The following is a 16,655-nucleotide window of genomic DNA, read 5'->3' on the forward strand; positions in this document are numbered from 1 at the left end:
ATGTCACTTTAAGCAACATATGTTTTTTTTTTTGATTTTGCCAGTGGTTGATAATTCACACGATGGGGGGGACAGGGTTGAAATATTCCGAAAATCGAAGAAAACGTCACTGAAACACTGACGATTTTACCACCACTGGGCTCCTATGTAAAAACAACAAAAGACTTTAAATTTAATGAAAACAAGCCAAAATGGCCTCAAACAGCATGCCTGAAGAGAATTTCGAGGGCGGAGACGTAAGCAAAGTGGTTGACTCATCATTTCCATTTGTAAACTCACTCTTTTGTCTTGTTTAAGTTCAACTTTGAGGACGACGCCGATGACGAGCAATTGGTGGCATCGAGCACAAATTCTGGAAGGAAGCGCCTCTTTAGCAAAGTTTGTTGAATTAACTAAATGCAATTCCTATAATTATTGTGATTATCATGCAGGAGCTGCGCTGCATGATGTTTGGCTTTGGTGATGATAAAAATCCCTATACCGAGACAGTGGACTTGCTCGAAGATCTGGTCATAGAATATATTGCAGAGACGACACATCGTGCCATGGAGATTGGGCGGACAGGTCGTGTGCAAGTGGAGGATATCATATTTCTGGTGCGCAAGGATCAGCGCAAATACGCCAGGGTCAAGGATTTGCTGACGATGAACGAGGAGCTGAAAAAGGCGCGAAAGGCCTTCGATGAGATCAAGTACGTGGGCAACGAGGGAAAACTCAAATGACACAGGCACAAGCAAACCAAGTCCAGGCACACCCGCAGCCACTCCTAGAGTTAAGTTTAGTTTAGATTTAAGATGAATGTGTTCTTTAATACTGTAGCAATAAATTAATCAAAATAGTCCTCAATGTCAATGTCTGGATTGAGTATATCATCGCCATACGGCTCCAGATCGATGCCATTTAGTATAAGATTCTCGCATGTCTCCGCTAGATCAGTGTCGCCAATCAGTATCGCACCGCGTAGTCTGCCATTTTGCAGCACAAACTTAATGTATTCCTTGTTGCGGGTGCAGCGCACCAGCAGCTCATAGTCACGCTCCAGACCCTGACCATTGAAGCGTCCGAGGAGCACAACAGGGAAGCCAAACAGCTGCGTCACATGGCCGAAGAGCTCAAAACAAAAGTCCTGATAAACGGTCTCTCCCTCGCAGGCTGCGGCCATGCTGCGTCCCGCCATGGATCCCATTTGCCGGGCCTGTGTCCACAGGCGCATTTGAAACCAGTGTGGAGCAGGCTCCCACGCAGCGGAGCAAACATCCCCAGCCGCATAGACATCTGGCAAATTGGTTCTCATCATTTCATCCACAGAAAGTCCGCCATCGTCTGCGAAGTTTGGCGGGAAATCTGTGGAAAACTCATGCCGTGGCTCGACACCTGTTGCAGACACAATAAAATCACAAGTCAGCTGCTCCTGGTCACCATTCTCATGTCCAAGCTTTATACTAAGACGTCCCTGCTCTGGTAGTACGTGGTAATCCACTATATGCGATTTGTAGTAAATTTTAGGCAGGAGTTTGCCGGCATGTGTGGAACAGCCACTCAAATCGAAGTTGCTGTGCCAGTCTGGGCCCAAGGCGGCGCCCTGTTTGCTCTGCTTCTCCTCTGGGGGCGTGACCTCGCCATAGCGCATCCGTTTAATGGCAGTCACCGCGACTGTTGGCACATCCAGCTCGCTTCTGGCCAGCTGAAAGAACTCGGCAGCGCCTGGATCCACAAAAGTTGCGGATATGTGGGAGTCTTTCACCACCCAGTGGACATTTATATCCTTTAGCTCATAGGCAAGCTCACTGGCGATGCCGCCATTGCCTAAAATCAAGACATCCTTGGCTGTGAGCAGTCGCCGCTGCAGTTCTAGCACGGAGTCCGTATCGCGAATGCCAATTATGCGTGACTCAGCCTGGCCGTTGCTGAACAACTTTGGTGCTCCGCCGGTGCAGACGCAGATGTAGCGATACTTTAGGATTAAACCCTTCTTCGTGCGTGCCCAGTGCTCCCGGCTGTTGACGTACTCCAGTTGGTCCACAATTGTGTTTATGCTGGCGCCCAATTCGTTCACATCCTTCTCCCGCACATCGAAGCGGTGCAGATAACGGGCGACGGGCACAAGATTGGTCACACTCTTCACAATGCTGGATTCGGTGAGCATCAAAATTGAGGACAAAGGGCAGCAAATGGCCAGTGTTTCGGCACAGCTAACGCCGGCAATGCCGCCGCCAACGACCAAGAATATGCAATCGCGCGACATGCCGGAATAAAAACAAACAATGAATAAATACAGAAACAGCTGCTGCTTTACATAACCTCAAAAAATAACAGTGGAACCTGCACATGAAGACTCTTAAAATAATTATATCTCTCAACAATTGTTTATTAAACATGATTAACTAACATTAAGACTTCTGCTGGCCATAGTACTCGTTGTAGTCGTACTCTCTGAATGGTACATCGTAGGTAATAAGGCCAGAATCGCGTGCCTGCTCCACTGCCACCCTCAACCGCAAATGACTCTTCTGGCAGAGACCCGTCTGCGAGTAGCTGAGCACATCTCCGCTGTGCGGCGATATGAACTGCTCCAGCAGTTCCGTATTGCGATAGTCCAGCACCAGATACTCATCCCGGCAAATTGGACAGGGATTGCCGGTGGAGATCTTGCCCTGGCGAATGCAAGTCTTGCGTGTCTTTCGCGGCGCATACATGCCCTTGTGGTTGCGCCTAAGGGAGTGAGGACATTTAAAACTCAGCGTAATCTTTGCCAGCATCTCAAGAGCCTTCTTACCGGTATTGAGTCCACACGTAGTCCTCGCCATAGGTCTTCTTATAGGCGGCACTCTTCAGATAACGCATTGACGTCTCCACGGGAATCACTTGGGTGCGATCTTTTGGGTCCGGGGCTGAACTCTTAGGCGCCTCCTCGCCGTCGGCAGCCTCTGCTTCGTTTTCGGTTTCTGCTGCTGTTTCTGCCTTGCTTCTGAAGGCGCTGGCTGTATGCAAAGCAGCTCCTCGGCTGCTGCGCGTTATGCTAGCCAAGCCATTGTATATGCCTCTTGCAATGGGCAGCATTTTTATTTAGTAATTTATAAAATTAATAAAAACGCAGTTGAATGTTTCCAAGACGTAACAAGCAGTGTGACTGTCCCTGCAAAAAAATATACCGAAATATACAAGAGAAATACGGACTTAACCCACTCAAGACCAATCTTTTTGAATAGGGGAAATGGCATCATTACACCGCGGAATATAATATCCTTTATTGGCAGCTCCAGCTAAATAACCACTAGTCGTCAATAGCGTTCCCGTCCATGATCGGAAATCAAATATCCCCAAGATGAATTTCCCAAAGCAAGTTGACAGCACTAAAAATATCGACATAGGACCGTCTCCATCCCTGTGGATACTGTCCGGTGGCGCGAGAGTTAAAAGTTGTTGTACATATTGTATTTAGATGTCATTTCTAAATTATTGTCATAAAATTAATCAAACACGAATATAGGTGGTACAAAGTCGCTGATACTGTGTTTAAAAACGTGAGTAACATAATGGTCATCATGTACGTCACAAAGGCGAACACACACGTACGGTAAATGTGGCATGAATGAAGAGCTAAACGGCGGCAGTGACCGTTTTAGTTTTAGTTTCTTTCGGATTTTACTGGTGCAAAGTAGCGTTGACTGCAAGCGGAAACGGAGTGTCGTGTCGTCGTTGTCGCCGTTGCCAGTGCGTGGTGTTGCTGTAGTTGTTGTGTTGTGTGGTGTGGTATGGTGGGGCAGGCAGGCAGGCCTAAATCACGTGTACAATAAAGGAACCTCGTACTACCCAGCATTTATTTGGTATTTGCCGTGGCGGCATACGACACAAGCGTCAGGCGTTGACGTTCCGTTGGCCGCCGTAATCCATCCCAATACTTGGTAGTAATACCCACCAGTAGTTTTGCTTGCGTGCATGCATAAATTTGTTGTTTGTTTTAATCAATATCGGAGCAGACGGTCATTTTGATTTTAATTGTTTCCCAGTAAAAATTAGGACCAACCAGCACATCTACATAAGTAGTATCCGAGAGCCAACTAGAGCTAGCACTAGTGGAAGCTAACCAAACAAATCCCAGTAACATAACGGTGAGTCAGGTGAGAGCGGGCAGAGCTTTGCTTTTGCTTGCCTTTATAAATAGAGTGACGACGCGAGACGAGACCCCTCCGTAATGGCCGTGCAGTATGCAAGCCGCCGCCGCCGCAGCCGCCGCCACACTACCATTTCTTATCAATTGCAAAAACAGAATAGCAGCAAACAGAAAAAAAGGGCAACGCAACCAAAATAATAGTGCTATAAATACCGCTGTGTGAACCGCAAGTTTGAATGAGAGAGCGAGTGTGCGGCGGTCAACCCAAAAAAGCAGGCGGGCTGACAAAAACAGGGTGGCGTCGGCACCGCACCAACCCGAGACACCTCGCAGTTGTTGGATTGGAGTGCCCTTTCGTGCATTTCGTGTAATAGATTGTTATTTTCCTTCGGCGCCACAGACCAAAATCGTGGTTACATTGTGCCAAATTAATACCTGTTGGCTGTGTGCGGTGCTGTGCGGCGTCCCCCTTGGTATTTTTATGCCTTTCACAAGCAAACAAACATATTATGTGGGATGATTGGATAGACTAGGAGAGTACTTCGTGGGGCATCTTGGTGGCTTTAAATGTAACTAAAGGGTTGTTAACTGACGTCTTGATTATTGTTTTAGCAAGATTAACGTGCAATAATTTCCCCTAATAATTGTATTAAAAGATTAAGATAGTCCAATGGGGTTTATTGGGGCAGATCAAGATAGTTATATGCCCCTTGAGTGCAGATAGACGCTAAAGTTCAAGTTAAAGTGGAATTAAAATTGAAATGATATTAAAGGCTCCATCAGAATGGTGTTTATAGTTCTCCAAGGCTGAAAAATATCCTTATTAGAGTGTAGTCTGCCCCACAGTATTCTTTATATACTCCTCCATTACTGGGTAACCAAGAACCCAGCGAAGGCGTCACTAGAGTCGACGCCAAATAATTTTGTTGTCGCCTTTTTTACATACTTACAACATTTCGGTTTCCCATTTTACTTCCGCGAGAGGGTAGGGTTCTATAGGGTCTTCCCATTCCTCCAGCACTTGGCATTTCTTTTTTTGTGAAATTTGAATCAGCGCTCTACTGGTGTTTCTTCATTTCCTTTTTTTGTTTATCCTGCTCGCTGCTCTCTGTTGCACGTCAAAAGGAAATGTTTGCTCATGGCCCCACAGGGCTTCAGTCACTACCCAGATTATAGAACTTTGCTTTTCATGTCCTTCGTGTTTCTATCTCTCGGGGGGCTTTGGAAATATTTGTGAATGCCCCACGCGTGTGCCGCCGCCGCCAGTCTGTCAATTTCCCGTGAAGTTTCTTACACTCGTAGGGGGGTCGCGCACGGGTCAGGTCAGTGTAGCAGCTGGTGGGCTGCTTTATCAATAAGTTGTTGCCAGTTTTGATTAATGGGTTTTTTCCAAACGTGGGACACGACATTCCTCCATTTCCCAATGGCCAGGGTTCGAACACCATTCGAGTATAGTTTTCTCTTATAGATTTCCCTGTTATAAATGACCCAATTAACATTAATTATATTTATTTTATGAATTTTGCATGTATTTATCAAGCTTCCTTATGCATTTTATATGTCTTTTAATTAATAAAATATGTGCTTTAATTTGGGCATAAGTTGTGGAACTATTTGTTGCTTTTCAAGGCTCTATAGTTGTGCAAGTTTTATTGTTTGGTTCTGCCAATCGTAAACTGGAAACTATTGATAATTTCACTGATAAAGTTCGAGGAATTAGTTGCCTTTGCTGGTAAAGATTAGCTACAGTATTTTTGGTGGAATGTCTACAAAATAAATTCCCTTTTAATTACAAAACAAAGTTCTTAAATCTTCAAAATACAATCATTTGTAAGACTAAACATCGATAATGTCCATCTTTCGTTTTATGCGTTCTGTCTTTTGTCGTAGGGCGGAAAAACACCTTTTGTAGGATCACATAAAGAATTGTATAACAAAGAAAAAAATAGCCTGCTAAAAATACAATCGTTTTGGAGTCCCAAACCAAACCAAACCAAACCCAACTCAAAGCATAGGACAGGATAGACAGCGTTCACAACAATTTAAATACCAATTTGCCTAATTAAGGCACCTTTGGAGCTGCGGCGCGCCTCCGCCACTGACTGTCTGACAACTCATTCGAGTGGGTTCTCCGTTCCGTTACATTCACCCATGGGACCCGGGACCTGCCGTAAGCCCAAAAATATTGCGTGACACGTCGCCCCATTCGGTGGCAGGTATTACCGTCTGTGCAGACGGTTGTGAGGGACCCAGTGCAGTTGCGAGGACAGAGCTTCTAATGACATCAACGCCGCAATGTGCTGTGTGCAGAGGTCATTCGTTGACACCCTCGGGAAGGAAATACTGCTGCTCCCTGCAATATCAAAAGTTTTTAAGAAACAGTATTGTGTATAATCCTCGCCCACCTGGTTAGATTACTTTCCCATTTTCTTTCCATACAAATTGTAAATAATGCATGGGGGAAAAAGGTGGCTTCGATTCGGTAGGATCCATCTGTTGGGCTTCACATGGCCTGACATTGAATCCAGAGACACCACGTAGCTACGACTCATTAGTCAGGGACAGTCCTTCAAGGCCTTCAAGTTGTTTCGCTCCAAAGTTAAGCAACCAATCTTTCTCGTCGCAGACGATGGCGGGCAAGAGCGACACGGAAATTCTGGCCAACTCCATGTACGAGGATGATCCAAATGGCAATTCCGCGCCAGCCACAACCAAGGATCAAGAATCGGATCAGAGGCAGGAAGCGGCACTCAAGACGAACACTGTGACAGCAGTTCCATCAACCTCGGCAGCACCACGCTGGGGACCACAGAACAAGGGCGCCCAGGAGCTGGCCTCTTTGTACAGTCCAGGTGAGGATGGGCTCTAAATATGTAGCTGTAAGAATGAACAAATTGAATAATATTTTAATAACATTGTACACAATCTGCAATTTCTTACCTTAGGCAAGCGGGCACAGGAAATCATTTGCGTGTACACCTGCATAGGCCTCATGATCATCAATCTGATACTGATTGTCCGGCACTTGCGACTGGAGAGGATCAGTGTGGCCATTGTGTCCGCATTGTGTGGCATTATAACAGCGGACTTTGCCTCTGGTTTGGTACACTGGGCAGCAGATACCTGGGGCTCTGTGGACTTGCCACTGATTGGCAGGGTATGCCACTGCATTCATCGTTTAATTATGCTGTAAACAATATATTTTTTTTGTTTTAGAATTTCCTGCGTCCGTTTCGCGAGCATCACCTGGATCCCACATCTATAACGCGTCACGACTTCATTGAAACGAATGGCGACAACTTTATGGTGGGCATACCCATCCTCGGCTATTTGGCGCACTATTTCTACATTCGTTCGCCCAGCGAGATTCAGGCACATTTTGGCTGGATAGCCTATGTATTCCTCTGCTCCATATTTGTGGCCATGACCAATCAGGCGAGCATCAAATCCACAATATCTATAGTATTTTTTATTGGTTCATGGAAAATAATCCGAATTTATACATTTTTTTAGATTCACAAATGGTCGCATACGTACTGGGGTCTGCCTCGATGGGTGCTGTTGCTTCAAAGCTGTCACATTATTCTGCCAAGGAAGCACCATCGCATCCACCATGTGGCTCCACATGAGACGTACTTTTGTATAACCACAGGCTGGTTGAATTGGCCGCTGGAGCGCATAAGGTTTGTGTGCAATTTCCAATTTCTTTTTTTCTCATGTGCAAATGTTTTATTTTACTATTTTTGGTTCCCTCAGATTCTGGTCAACTTTTGAACTGGTTATTGAGCATTGTACGGGCCTTAAGCCACGCGATGATGACTTGAAATGGGCCAAGAAACTTACATAGGGCTTGGCTTGGCTTTGCTGCCCACAACGACTGTATATATAGGAAATCCTGGACCAAAAGCAGCCTTATATTTCAGACAAAATGTTATATTTGCACAACAAAGTAGCTTTAAACTGTTAACAGATTGCATATATGTACATTTAAGTTAACTGAACAAATTGCAGTTTTTTAGTTGCGTACCAAATAGTTGTAGCCTTTGAACAGAAAGAAAAAACTTTGCAGTAGTCGTTAGAGAGCGCATAAATAAACACATTCATTGATCTCATTTAAGAGTGAGAGCCTTACTTATATAATGAAATGAAAGAAACGCTTTTGATAACTTTACAAAAAGACATAAAGTACATAAAACATAATAACACTCACTTATGGATAAGCTTAAACACACAGATCAAATGACTTTTATACCCAGTTTCTAAATGACAAAAGACATTCTCAATACATTTTATCATTGATACATTACATACATATGTATGTATATGCATACGTATATATACAAAGATGATATTTTATATACAAATTGTTACGATTAGACGATTAGGCGCTGTATGCAATCATGTAACGTGACTTTCAAAACGATTTTTACTCGTCTGAGAGGCATACACAAATATTTTGGCATAAGCTAATTTAAAATAATAACTTTTTAGTACACACACTTTTAGTGGCATGTATTGGTCGAAAATGGTGAATTTATTTATTTGTTGTTGTTTAATTTGTTACCAAAATAAGAGCCCAGCTATTCGCATCTCTCTAGTCGCTTAGGAAAGTTGTTTGTAGGATGAACAAGGGACGGGAAGTTTCTTTTGTAAAGCGTGTCAGCAGTCGCTTATTATATCATTTAACATACTAAATTCTAAGAGAGCAATATTAATTGTGATGCAAGTAAAATAAATAATGATTCTAACTCAAGTAGGATTTCCCATCTCTTTGTTGACGATGTACCAGTAGTGTTCTCATCTTTGGGTACAACAAATCTTAAATTAAAACACATAATCTGGAGAATTATACAATTCATGTATACACAATTTATTTTCTAACTGCTTTAAGCGCAGGTGACATTCCAGCTAAGTTGGCACAGTGAATTTTCAATACGCGTAGAAATAAAAGGGCAACGTTTTGTAAATCCACCATGTTAACCAACTGGACACTTGGGGGGGACCTCCTTGACGATCAGTCACATCTTGATCTTAGCCACGAAAGCCCTGTATGTGGATACACAAGTCACACATACGTGATATTCGAGGCTTAGGTCATGAACATGAATTTGATATGAATGCCATGGTATTTATCACCTTAATTGAATTTCTTGAACACTTCCTTCAATACAATCAAAGTTGAAAGATACAGAGCTCTGATCCGAATTGAAAAGGGTTACCACCAAATCGTTCATAAATGTCCTTGTCGCATCTTGCTGTGTAGTCATCGAAAAATTCATCAATTTGAAAATAACATGAATTGATTGATAACTAAATAGCAATAATTGCATTAAAATTGTCTAATAATAATATTAATAATAATTTTTCAAGCAAAGTTGCCAAGTATGAAGTGTGATACGGGTTTGCAAAAAATGGCGACGTTTCACAAATCCAACCAGGTAACAAACTTGACACAATATTCGATTTCTCACTTGGGCATTCGTCGATTATTCACATTCTTGAGGTAAGACACGCAGGGTATGCATGAGGATAAACGTATCATGCATACCTCACCTGTCAAAAGTCATGAGTATGCAATATATAAACTAAGAGCGAACGCGTATCAATTCCGATGTGTACAAAGGTTGCCCACTGTTAATATCTAGAGAAAACTTTATTTTTCTTTTTCGATTGATCACATATTTGCTGGCTCACAAGAGACTAATGAATTGGACTCATCGTCTGCGACCAACCAATTTCGCTCTTGCGATTAAATTACAAAAAAAAAAAATTCTATTATTCTAATATAATAATTCATTTTCCGAGCAAGGCTAAAAAACCGCCCTATCAAACTGTAAACTGGGTTACTTTTTGACAATCAATCACAACTCTTGATACAAAAGTTACTCCCATCCGTGGCTATCAAGAATGAATGATAAACAAGACTAAAACTGAAATCTCAAATATTTGTATTATTTTATTTTCATAAACTCCTTTGTCGACTGCTCATTACTTGCTGTATGATTAACAACAGCTTTATGAATTGGAAAATAACATAAGCCTGTTGAAAACTCAATTAGCATTAATATTAATTTGTTGTTGAATTGTTTCTTTAATTATATTTTAAAGTTCTTTCTCTTGGATACGTGTGTGTTTTCAAGCTAAGTTAACAGGCCAGAGCAGTTACAAAAATAAATTAAGGGTCTCGCTGCCCTGATCTGTAAGCAAAGTGAATGTGTGGGTCCTTAACCTAATTCTTCAGCGTTTCGATGACAACTGATAGTAACTTGATCTAAGGCCAACGAACACCAACGGATGCCTTAAAGCACGACAATGAATTAAAATCAAAATATATCCCATAAATGTAGTTTTTGGAGTTTTATTTAAGCTTTATTTAAGTTTCACAAACCCAAGCTGGCAGAAAATAAAAAAAGGAGGAGGAATAATTCCTTTCAATCAATTATTACTTGTGGCGTACTCTTGCACTATCTATTTTACTCTGCGGCCATAGGGGATATTATGATTTCAAAAAACATTCCTAGACTTCTATAATAAATCATCTTAATTTTTATTGGTGTTTACTTTAGAGCAAAATATCATACGAGTTGCGGTGACAAACTTGAAACCTGGATCGAATAGGTTTTTCTTACGCTACAAAAGCACTTGTCACATTTTTATTTTCTAGCAGATGATGTTCGAGCAAAGTTGCCATGTGTGAAACATGCCAAACGGGTTCAAATATGACGCTTTGCACAGCCACACTGGTAACCAACTGGAATGCATATTCCACCTGGTAAACAGAGGCACACAAGGGAATAGCACTGGTCCGACTTAAAACACAATTTGGCATGCTCTGAACGGTTCTACCCTCCATTTATACTTTTAGTCCATTTTGTATTTATTAATTGTTATAGAAATGTTGGTGGTTTAGAAATGATTTATTTCTTGTATTTTGATAATATTTCGAACGAAATACCACTGCTAGCATGCGTTTGCTACTGATCGAAAGCCAAACCCAACTTAACGTTGGTGAACGGTTCTAACCTCCAATCCGACTTTAACCCACTCGGCATTTAGAAATCCTCAATGTAAAGTGCATAGTTTTGTTTAAAATATTGCTATTTTGAGCACCTGTTTTGTATTGTGCTAATATTTCGCTGAAAAATATTTAATTTGTGTTTAAAGAAAAACACATGTTTCATGGGAAATTCGCATGAAATGGCGGGGGGAGCCGCGCAAGCGCTCAGCTTAAGGAATTCTAAAACTTTTATCTGCCATCCTGTTAGCAGTTTAATGTATTCTATATCTGTCTATAATTCTATACTTACAGCCACATATTTAGCAAGCATTTAAGCTTACACGCGAGCAACAAAAAATTCGACCGCACGTACGCAAAGCCAGGGAAAAAGAACGAGTCCAGCTGCCGGAAATGGACCTGTCAAAACCTGCTGCCGGGCTTTAAGTGTTGTAAAGTTGTGCTTATTTGACAGCGCAAATCGTAATTTTTATCGAATGTTTTAATATGAATAATAATAGTAAATAATAGTTTCATTAACCTAGTAGAATTTATGGATATACCCTATACGCTACCCTAGAGCACGAACCAAAACTATCCAGACAATTAGTTAGCGAGGTTTGAGGTTAGTAAATCGAAATTTAATTTGTTATCGACAGGTATCGACAGGAAGTTTAATCGATCTAACTTAATTAGTTGAACTGATTAACAAATTAGCAGACTTCATTCATTAATAAATTATATCCGCTAAGCAGGATCTACGACTTTAATAGAATGGTTTTTAGTGAGAAAAAGTTAATAAGCCACACTTTAATTGACACAGTGTGTGCACACTCACAGCCATTTATAGGTAAATATGTGTTGATCAAGTATTCCCTTCAGTTGTTATTATTTTTAGTCATAAGTTGTGTGAGTGACCAAAATGAGGCGCCTGATTAGCATAAAGCGCGAGCGCTGGGAGCGCCTACTCCTACGAATGGAGCAGATGAAGAAACTCCAGAGCCGGGCCTACTAATGTAAGGATAAACCCATCTTTTTCTATCTATTAACCCCACACACTGCTGCTGCCAGGTCCTGGCCAAAAGGCTAAACCCAAGGGTGTTAGAGAGAGCCAAAACTGATCCGGGGATGAGGACGAGTTGGAGGAGATGGCAATCAGCAAGCTTTGCGGATGAGTCGGACTTGTGCCACATGGCGCATCCTTCCATGGATGATTTGGAGGATGTGTGACTTTAGCGCGAATAAAAAGAGTCTGGCCATGGGAAAATATAAACGATTGTATTTTGGGCCACAGATTAAAGAGATCCAAGGCTTGAGGCCTTCGGGACTCTGGTGCTTCTCTTTCTTTCCTCCCTGTCCCGCCTTTTCTGCTCCTCCCGCTCACGGGCATGTGTCCACTTCTCGATTTTGCGCTGTGTGTGCTCCTCGTGCACCTTTTCCTCCTTCTCCCGCTTGGCCTTCTGGCGCCGCAACTCCGCCTCGCTGTGGACAAACATGTGGCGACACTGGCGTCGCAACCAACTCTTGGCCGTCCTCTTCTTTTTCTTCTGCTTTGGTGATTCCTCAGGCTCCGATTCCGGGGCCTCCTCCGGTTCGATAGCTTCTAGTTCCTCATCAATCTTCACATGTCGGCATTTGGCATCGACCCATCGATACAGCAACATGAACGCCCCAAAGACCACAAAATAGGCCACAACCAGCAGCACCTTGTGCCACCAAAGAAAGGCTTCGTCAGGCGATGGTTCGGACTCTGTGGCCGCCACTTCTCTGGGCAGATCACGCTTCAGCTTGTGACAATCATAGGCGGTCATGGCTTGCAAGTCCGCCTTGTATACGGCGGGTGTTTCGTCCTGCCACCAGGCGGATTCAACCATTTCCCTGCTGAAGATCTCACCGCATGTTTTGAACACATCATCCATCCATTGCTGGCACTCGGGCTGATCAATAGCAAGCCTGCAAATTGGATTCATGATGCTGCGGCATTTGAGTTGTTTAATATATTGTAAGCACTTTTGAATGGTTAGGAAAAACCTGCTGAGCAATGATTTAAATAAATTTGTAGTCTTATAATTATAGTGCTGATATTTCAAACACCAACGGACTTTCTGCTACCCTTATGGCTACTTTCTGCGCAGTGGCAGCCCCGTATTGGTTTTGGCATCGCCTTGGAAACGGTTGACCCAAACAAGCGGCCAGTTGCTAACTGCAGCAAACTGTAATAGCTAATGCAATACCAGCCACATAATTCTCAACAAAAATGAGTGCACAGGATAAAACCAATCCCGAAAGCGAGGCAGTGCCAGCGCCGCCACCAACAGCCGCAGGCAGACCCAGGCCACCCACTTCGCAGCTCTTTTCGGTAAGGAAAACTAATCTTAAAACAAAACTCTCCATTAGTTATATATATTTTTGTTCCATGTATTACAGCGCGGTAATCTGGTTAGCAGTCGTGCAGGCGCTGGGGACAAGACAGCTCTAGCCCGACCCTCCACTGCGGTACGAGCTGTGGGCTATGCGGCCAACAGCAGTGGCTCCGCTGGCCAAAGGTTCGATCAGTTCTTTCTGGAGAAGGCCAAGCAGCAGACACTCTCCTCGGCCAATGCAGCCGTCGATGCAGCCAAGGAAGTCAAGTAGGGATTTGTCTTCGTTTTTGTTGCGCACCATAGTAACAGAATGTAAATTTAAAAGTCCCCAGATTAAGTACAAAAATTTAGAGGCAAAGATTGTCAAGCTACTGGAGGCTTCTATTGTCCTGGCCTCGCGCAGTGCCAGTGGAGAAGTCAATGCGGAGACTAAATCCGCGCTGGCGGATGCTTTGAACAAGGCCAAGGAAGCCTTCTCCCTGGATCGGACACTGCACCGCTTCCGGGATCAGCAGGGCGAGAATGTGTACCACAACTTTGATTTGACTTATGCGGTAAGTTCAGCACACTCTTCGCTGCCGACTCCTGTAAATGCTTTCCTTTTTTAGGTATTCTTCAACCTCGCCGAGCAATACGAACACAATGACATGCACATCGAGGCGCTCAACACGTACAGCATTATGACCAAGAACAAAATGTTTCCCCATGTCAATCAGTTGAAGCTGAACATGGGCAACATTTACTACAAGATGGGCATCTACCCGAAGGCCGTTAAAATGTATCGCATGGCATTGGACTCGGTGCCGAAGAATCTGAATCAGCTGCGTCTGAAGATCACCGAGAATATTGGGGTTTTGTTTGTGCGAATGAGCTCATATTCGGACGCTGCCTCTAGTTTTGAGTTCATCATGTCGGAGCGGGCGGACATCAAGAATGGCATCCATCTGCTGCTCTGCTACTATGCCATGGGCGATGTCGAGAAGATCAAGAGTGCCTTCCGCAATCTGTGCGATGTCCAGGCCGTGGAGAGCGAAAGTGATCTGGAGAGCGAGAATAATATTATAAAGCTGCAACAGCAGGCCGAACAGGCTGGCCAAGCTGCTGGGGATCAGCTGCAAAAGTCCACAGACGGCGAGGCGCTGGCCAGTGGTGGTGCCGAGGTGGCTGTAATTGATGCCGAAGGAGGCAGCACCTACGAGAAGCTGCAAGAGTCGATCAATAACTCGGCCAAGGCCAAGAATCGTTCAGTGCTGCAGGCCCTCAAAACGGATGAACTGGCGCTGTACACCAAGCAAAAAAGGAATGCGGAAAAACGTTCCATCACAATGATTGTGGATCTAATATCACCCATAATTGAGGAGAACTACAATGATGGTGAGTGTGTGGGATAGTCAGTCGTAGATTATGTATTGAAATTCTATAATTCTTCAGGCTACAACTGGTGCATTGAGATTATCAAGACCTCGAATCTATCCTGGTTGGCCAACGAACTCGAACTCAACAAAGCGTTGGTCTATCTGCGACAGAACGATGTGAATCAGGCCATCGAAACGTTGCAGATGTATGACCGCAAGAGCGAGGGATCCATGACAGCCAGTGCGCTGACAAACCTGAGTTTTATTTACATAAGTGTAAGTTATTTCGGTGCTTTAACCTGATAAATCCTAATCTCCACTCCACAGTTGGGCAACCTAGAGATGGCCTCGCATTGCCTGAGCCAGCTGCAGGATATTGGAGCACTGGAAAGCAATGCCTTGGCCCTCATCAATGCTGGCATTGTGGACATGCAGAAGCAGAATCTAAGCTCAGCCAGGCAACGCTTGGAACGCGCGTTGCAGCTGCAGCCCAACAGCTTTGAGGCAAACTATAATCTTGGCTTGGTGGCGCTCGCGCAGCAGGACTATCATCAGGCAGAGGAGCAGTTTGAGCTGCTGAAGGCACAGCTAATGGTGCCACACTCGGTGCAGCATAGCCATGTCTACTATCAGCTGGCCAAGTTGCAGGAGCGTCGACTCAGCAATGGCTCGGGGATGGTGGGGAGTGGCTTCAAGCCAACAGCAACGCCGGGAGCACTGCAGGCATATCTGCAGGTGCTGGGCATCTCCGCTGCGGACATTGATTCGCGGCTGTTTGAGAAGGTGGGCTCCATGTATGAGCAGATACAGGATCATCAGGAGGCGAATCAGTACTACAACGAAGCGTATCGCATCAACATGAGCGACATCAGCATTGCCAGCTCCATTGGCTCCTACTATATCAAGCTGCAGGCCACGGAGAAGGCTCTGTACTACTACGAGCGAGCGGTTCTCGCTGATCCCAATGACCCCAATCTCATGCTGCGTATTGCCAGCTGTTTCCGCAACTCTTATCTGCCGCCCAAGCAGTATCTGGGCATGTTCGAGAAGATCTATGCACGATTTCCGGATAACCTCACCTGTGTGCGCGCCTTGATGCAGGTGACCAAGAGCCTCGGCCTCACAGATCTTCATGAGCGTTACTCGCTGGACTATGCTCGTCTGCACAAGCTGCAGCAAGAGCGACAGAATGAGCAACGCTATCAGCAGCAGCGTCTGTCATCGGCTACATCAACCAGCAGTCGCATGAGAAGTAGAGATTTTTCATCCTGCATCGGGAACGTTTATTTCTGATATTTCTTTTCTTTTTGCAGCTATACGACCCTCTAATGAGGAGCGTCTGCAGGAAAATAGCGACATCTCTGGCACCATGGCCTATAGACAAACTTCTGCCACATTTGCAGGTAATTTAACCATTTAACCAATATTTTACTTAGACCATCTTTAATGTATATTTGTATGGGCAGTGCAACAGTTTGATCCTTTGGGTCCACCCGCTGAGCGTCCCCGCACTGGCATGTATCGTGGCCAGCATAGCAGAGACGACTCCGACGATGATGCGGAAATGAATGCTGAAAGCTTGTTGCCCATTTAACAACAAAGCAAAACAAAGTTTACTTAAACTAATAAATGCATTGGTTTTAAATATTAATTTTTATTTACGCTTTCAAGGCCAATAATACATAAATCTGTGTGTGTGTGTGTGTGGTTGTGTTTTGATAATATTACGTTCGAAAATTTAAAATGATGTTCGTTCTATTTGGAAAATTCGCGACCGACGACTGTCTTCATACACCCCCACAATTAACGATTCATTTTGAACCCTTTGC

General features: G+C 43.9%; 6 protein-coding genes and 1 long non-coding RNA gene across 10 annotated transcripts; 4 read left to right on the forward strand and 3 right to left on the reverse strand.

Moving 5' to 3' along the window:
• The first annotated feature begins 99 nt into the window (after positions 1-99).
• On the forward strand, positions 100-846 carry LOC117588162 (transcription initiation factor TFIID subunit 13). Its single transcript, XM_034279270.1, has 3 exons — positions 100-236; positions 298-378; positions 432-846. The coding sequence occupies exons 1-3, from the start codon at positions 192-194 to the stop codon at positions 720-722; spliced, it is 417 nt and encodes a 138-aa protein (XP_034135161.1). The 5' UTR covers positions 100-191; the 3' UTR covers positions 723-846.
• On the reverse strand, positions 789-2,264 carry LOC117588150 (pyridine nucleotide-disulfide oxidoreductase domain-containing protein 1). Its single transcript, XM_034279248.1, has one exon. It carries the CDS (start codon positions 2,243-2,245, stop codon positions 827-829), a length of 1,419 nt encoding a protein of 472 aa, XP_034135139.1. The 5' UTR covers positions 2,246-2,264; the 3' UTR covers positions 789-826.
• A 94-nt stretch (positions 2,265-2,358) lies between these two features.
• Positions 2,359-3,114, reverse strand: LOC117588160 (28S ribosomal protein S18b, mitochondrial). Its single transcript, XM_034279268.1, has 2 exons — positions 2,777-3,114; positions 2,359-2,712 (listed from the first exon to the last, which is right to left on the reverse strand). Exons 1-2 carry the CDS (start codon positions 3,058-3,060, stop codon positions 2,391-2,393), a joined length of 606 nt encoding a protein of 201 aa, XP_034135159.1. The 5' UTR covers positions 3,061-3,114; the 3' UTR covers positions 2,359-2,390.
• A 371-nt stretch (positions 3,115-3,485) lies between these two features.
• LOC117588157 (plasmanylethanolamine desaturase) lies at positions 3,486-8,867 on the forward strand. 4 transcript variants are annotated; one of them, XM_034279261.1, is made up of 6 exons: positions 3,486-3,524; positions 6,741-6,966; positions 7,060-7,271; positions 7,331-7,549; positions 7,628-7,797; positions 7,871-8,867. In XM_034279261.1, the coding sequence occupies exons 2-6, from the start codon at positions 6,744-6,746 to the stop codon at positions 7,959-7,961; spliced, it is 915 nt and encodes a 304-aa protein (XP_034135152.1). In that variant the 5' UTR covers positions 3,486-3,524; positions 6,741-6,743; the 3' UTR covers positions 7,962-8,867. The 4 variants fall into 4 exon arrangements, with proteins under 4 accessions (XP_034135152.1, XP_034135151.1, XP_034135154.1 ...); XM_034279260.1 differs by lacking the exon at positions 3,486-3,524 and adding an exon at positions 4,074-4,112; XM_034279263.1 differs by lacking the exon at positions 3,486-3,524 and adding an exon at positions 4,115-4,121.
• A 3,146-nt stretch (positions 8,868-12,013) lies between these two features.
• On the forward strand, positions 12,014-12,375 carry LOC117588165. Its single transcript, XR_004574103.1, has 2 exons — positions 12,014-12,124; positions 12,180-12,375. It is a non-coding gene; the product is annotated as an uncharacterized LOC117588165 (long non-coding RNA).
• LOC117588159 (stress response protein nst1) lies at positions 12,376-13,112 on the reverse strand. Its single transcript, XM_034279267.1, has one exon. It carries the CDS (start codon positions 13,076-13,078, stop codon positions 12,404-12,406), a length of 675 nt encoding a protein of 224 aa, XP_034135158.1. The 5' UTR covers positions 13,079-13,112; the 3' UTR covers positions 12,376-12,403.
• A 253-nt stretch (positions 13,113-13,365) lies between these two features.
• Positions 13,366-16,440, forward strand: LOC117587978 (intraflagellar transport protein 88 homolog). The gene is made up of 8 exons (XM_034278986.1): positions 13,366-13,467; positions 13,536-13,738; positions 13,797-14,025; positions 14,080-14,845; positions 14,903-15,102; positions 15,154-16,078; positions 16,140-16,229; positions 16,293-16,440. The coding sequence occupies exons 1-8, from the start codon at positions 13,366-13,368 to the stop codon at positions 16,418-16,420; spliced, it is 2,643 nt and encodes an 880-aa protein (XP_034134877.1). The 3' UTR covers positions 16,421-16,440.
• The last annotated feature ends 215 nt before the right edge of the window (positions 16,441-16,655 follow it).

Source organism: Drosophila guanche, unplaced genomic scaffold, assembly GCF_900245975.1.
Source record: "Drosophila guanche unplaced genomic scaffold, DGUA_6, whole genome shotgun sequence".
Lineage (NCBI taxonomy): Eukaryota > Metazoa > Arthropoda > Insecta > Diptera > Drosophilidae > Drosophila > Drosophila guanche.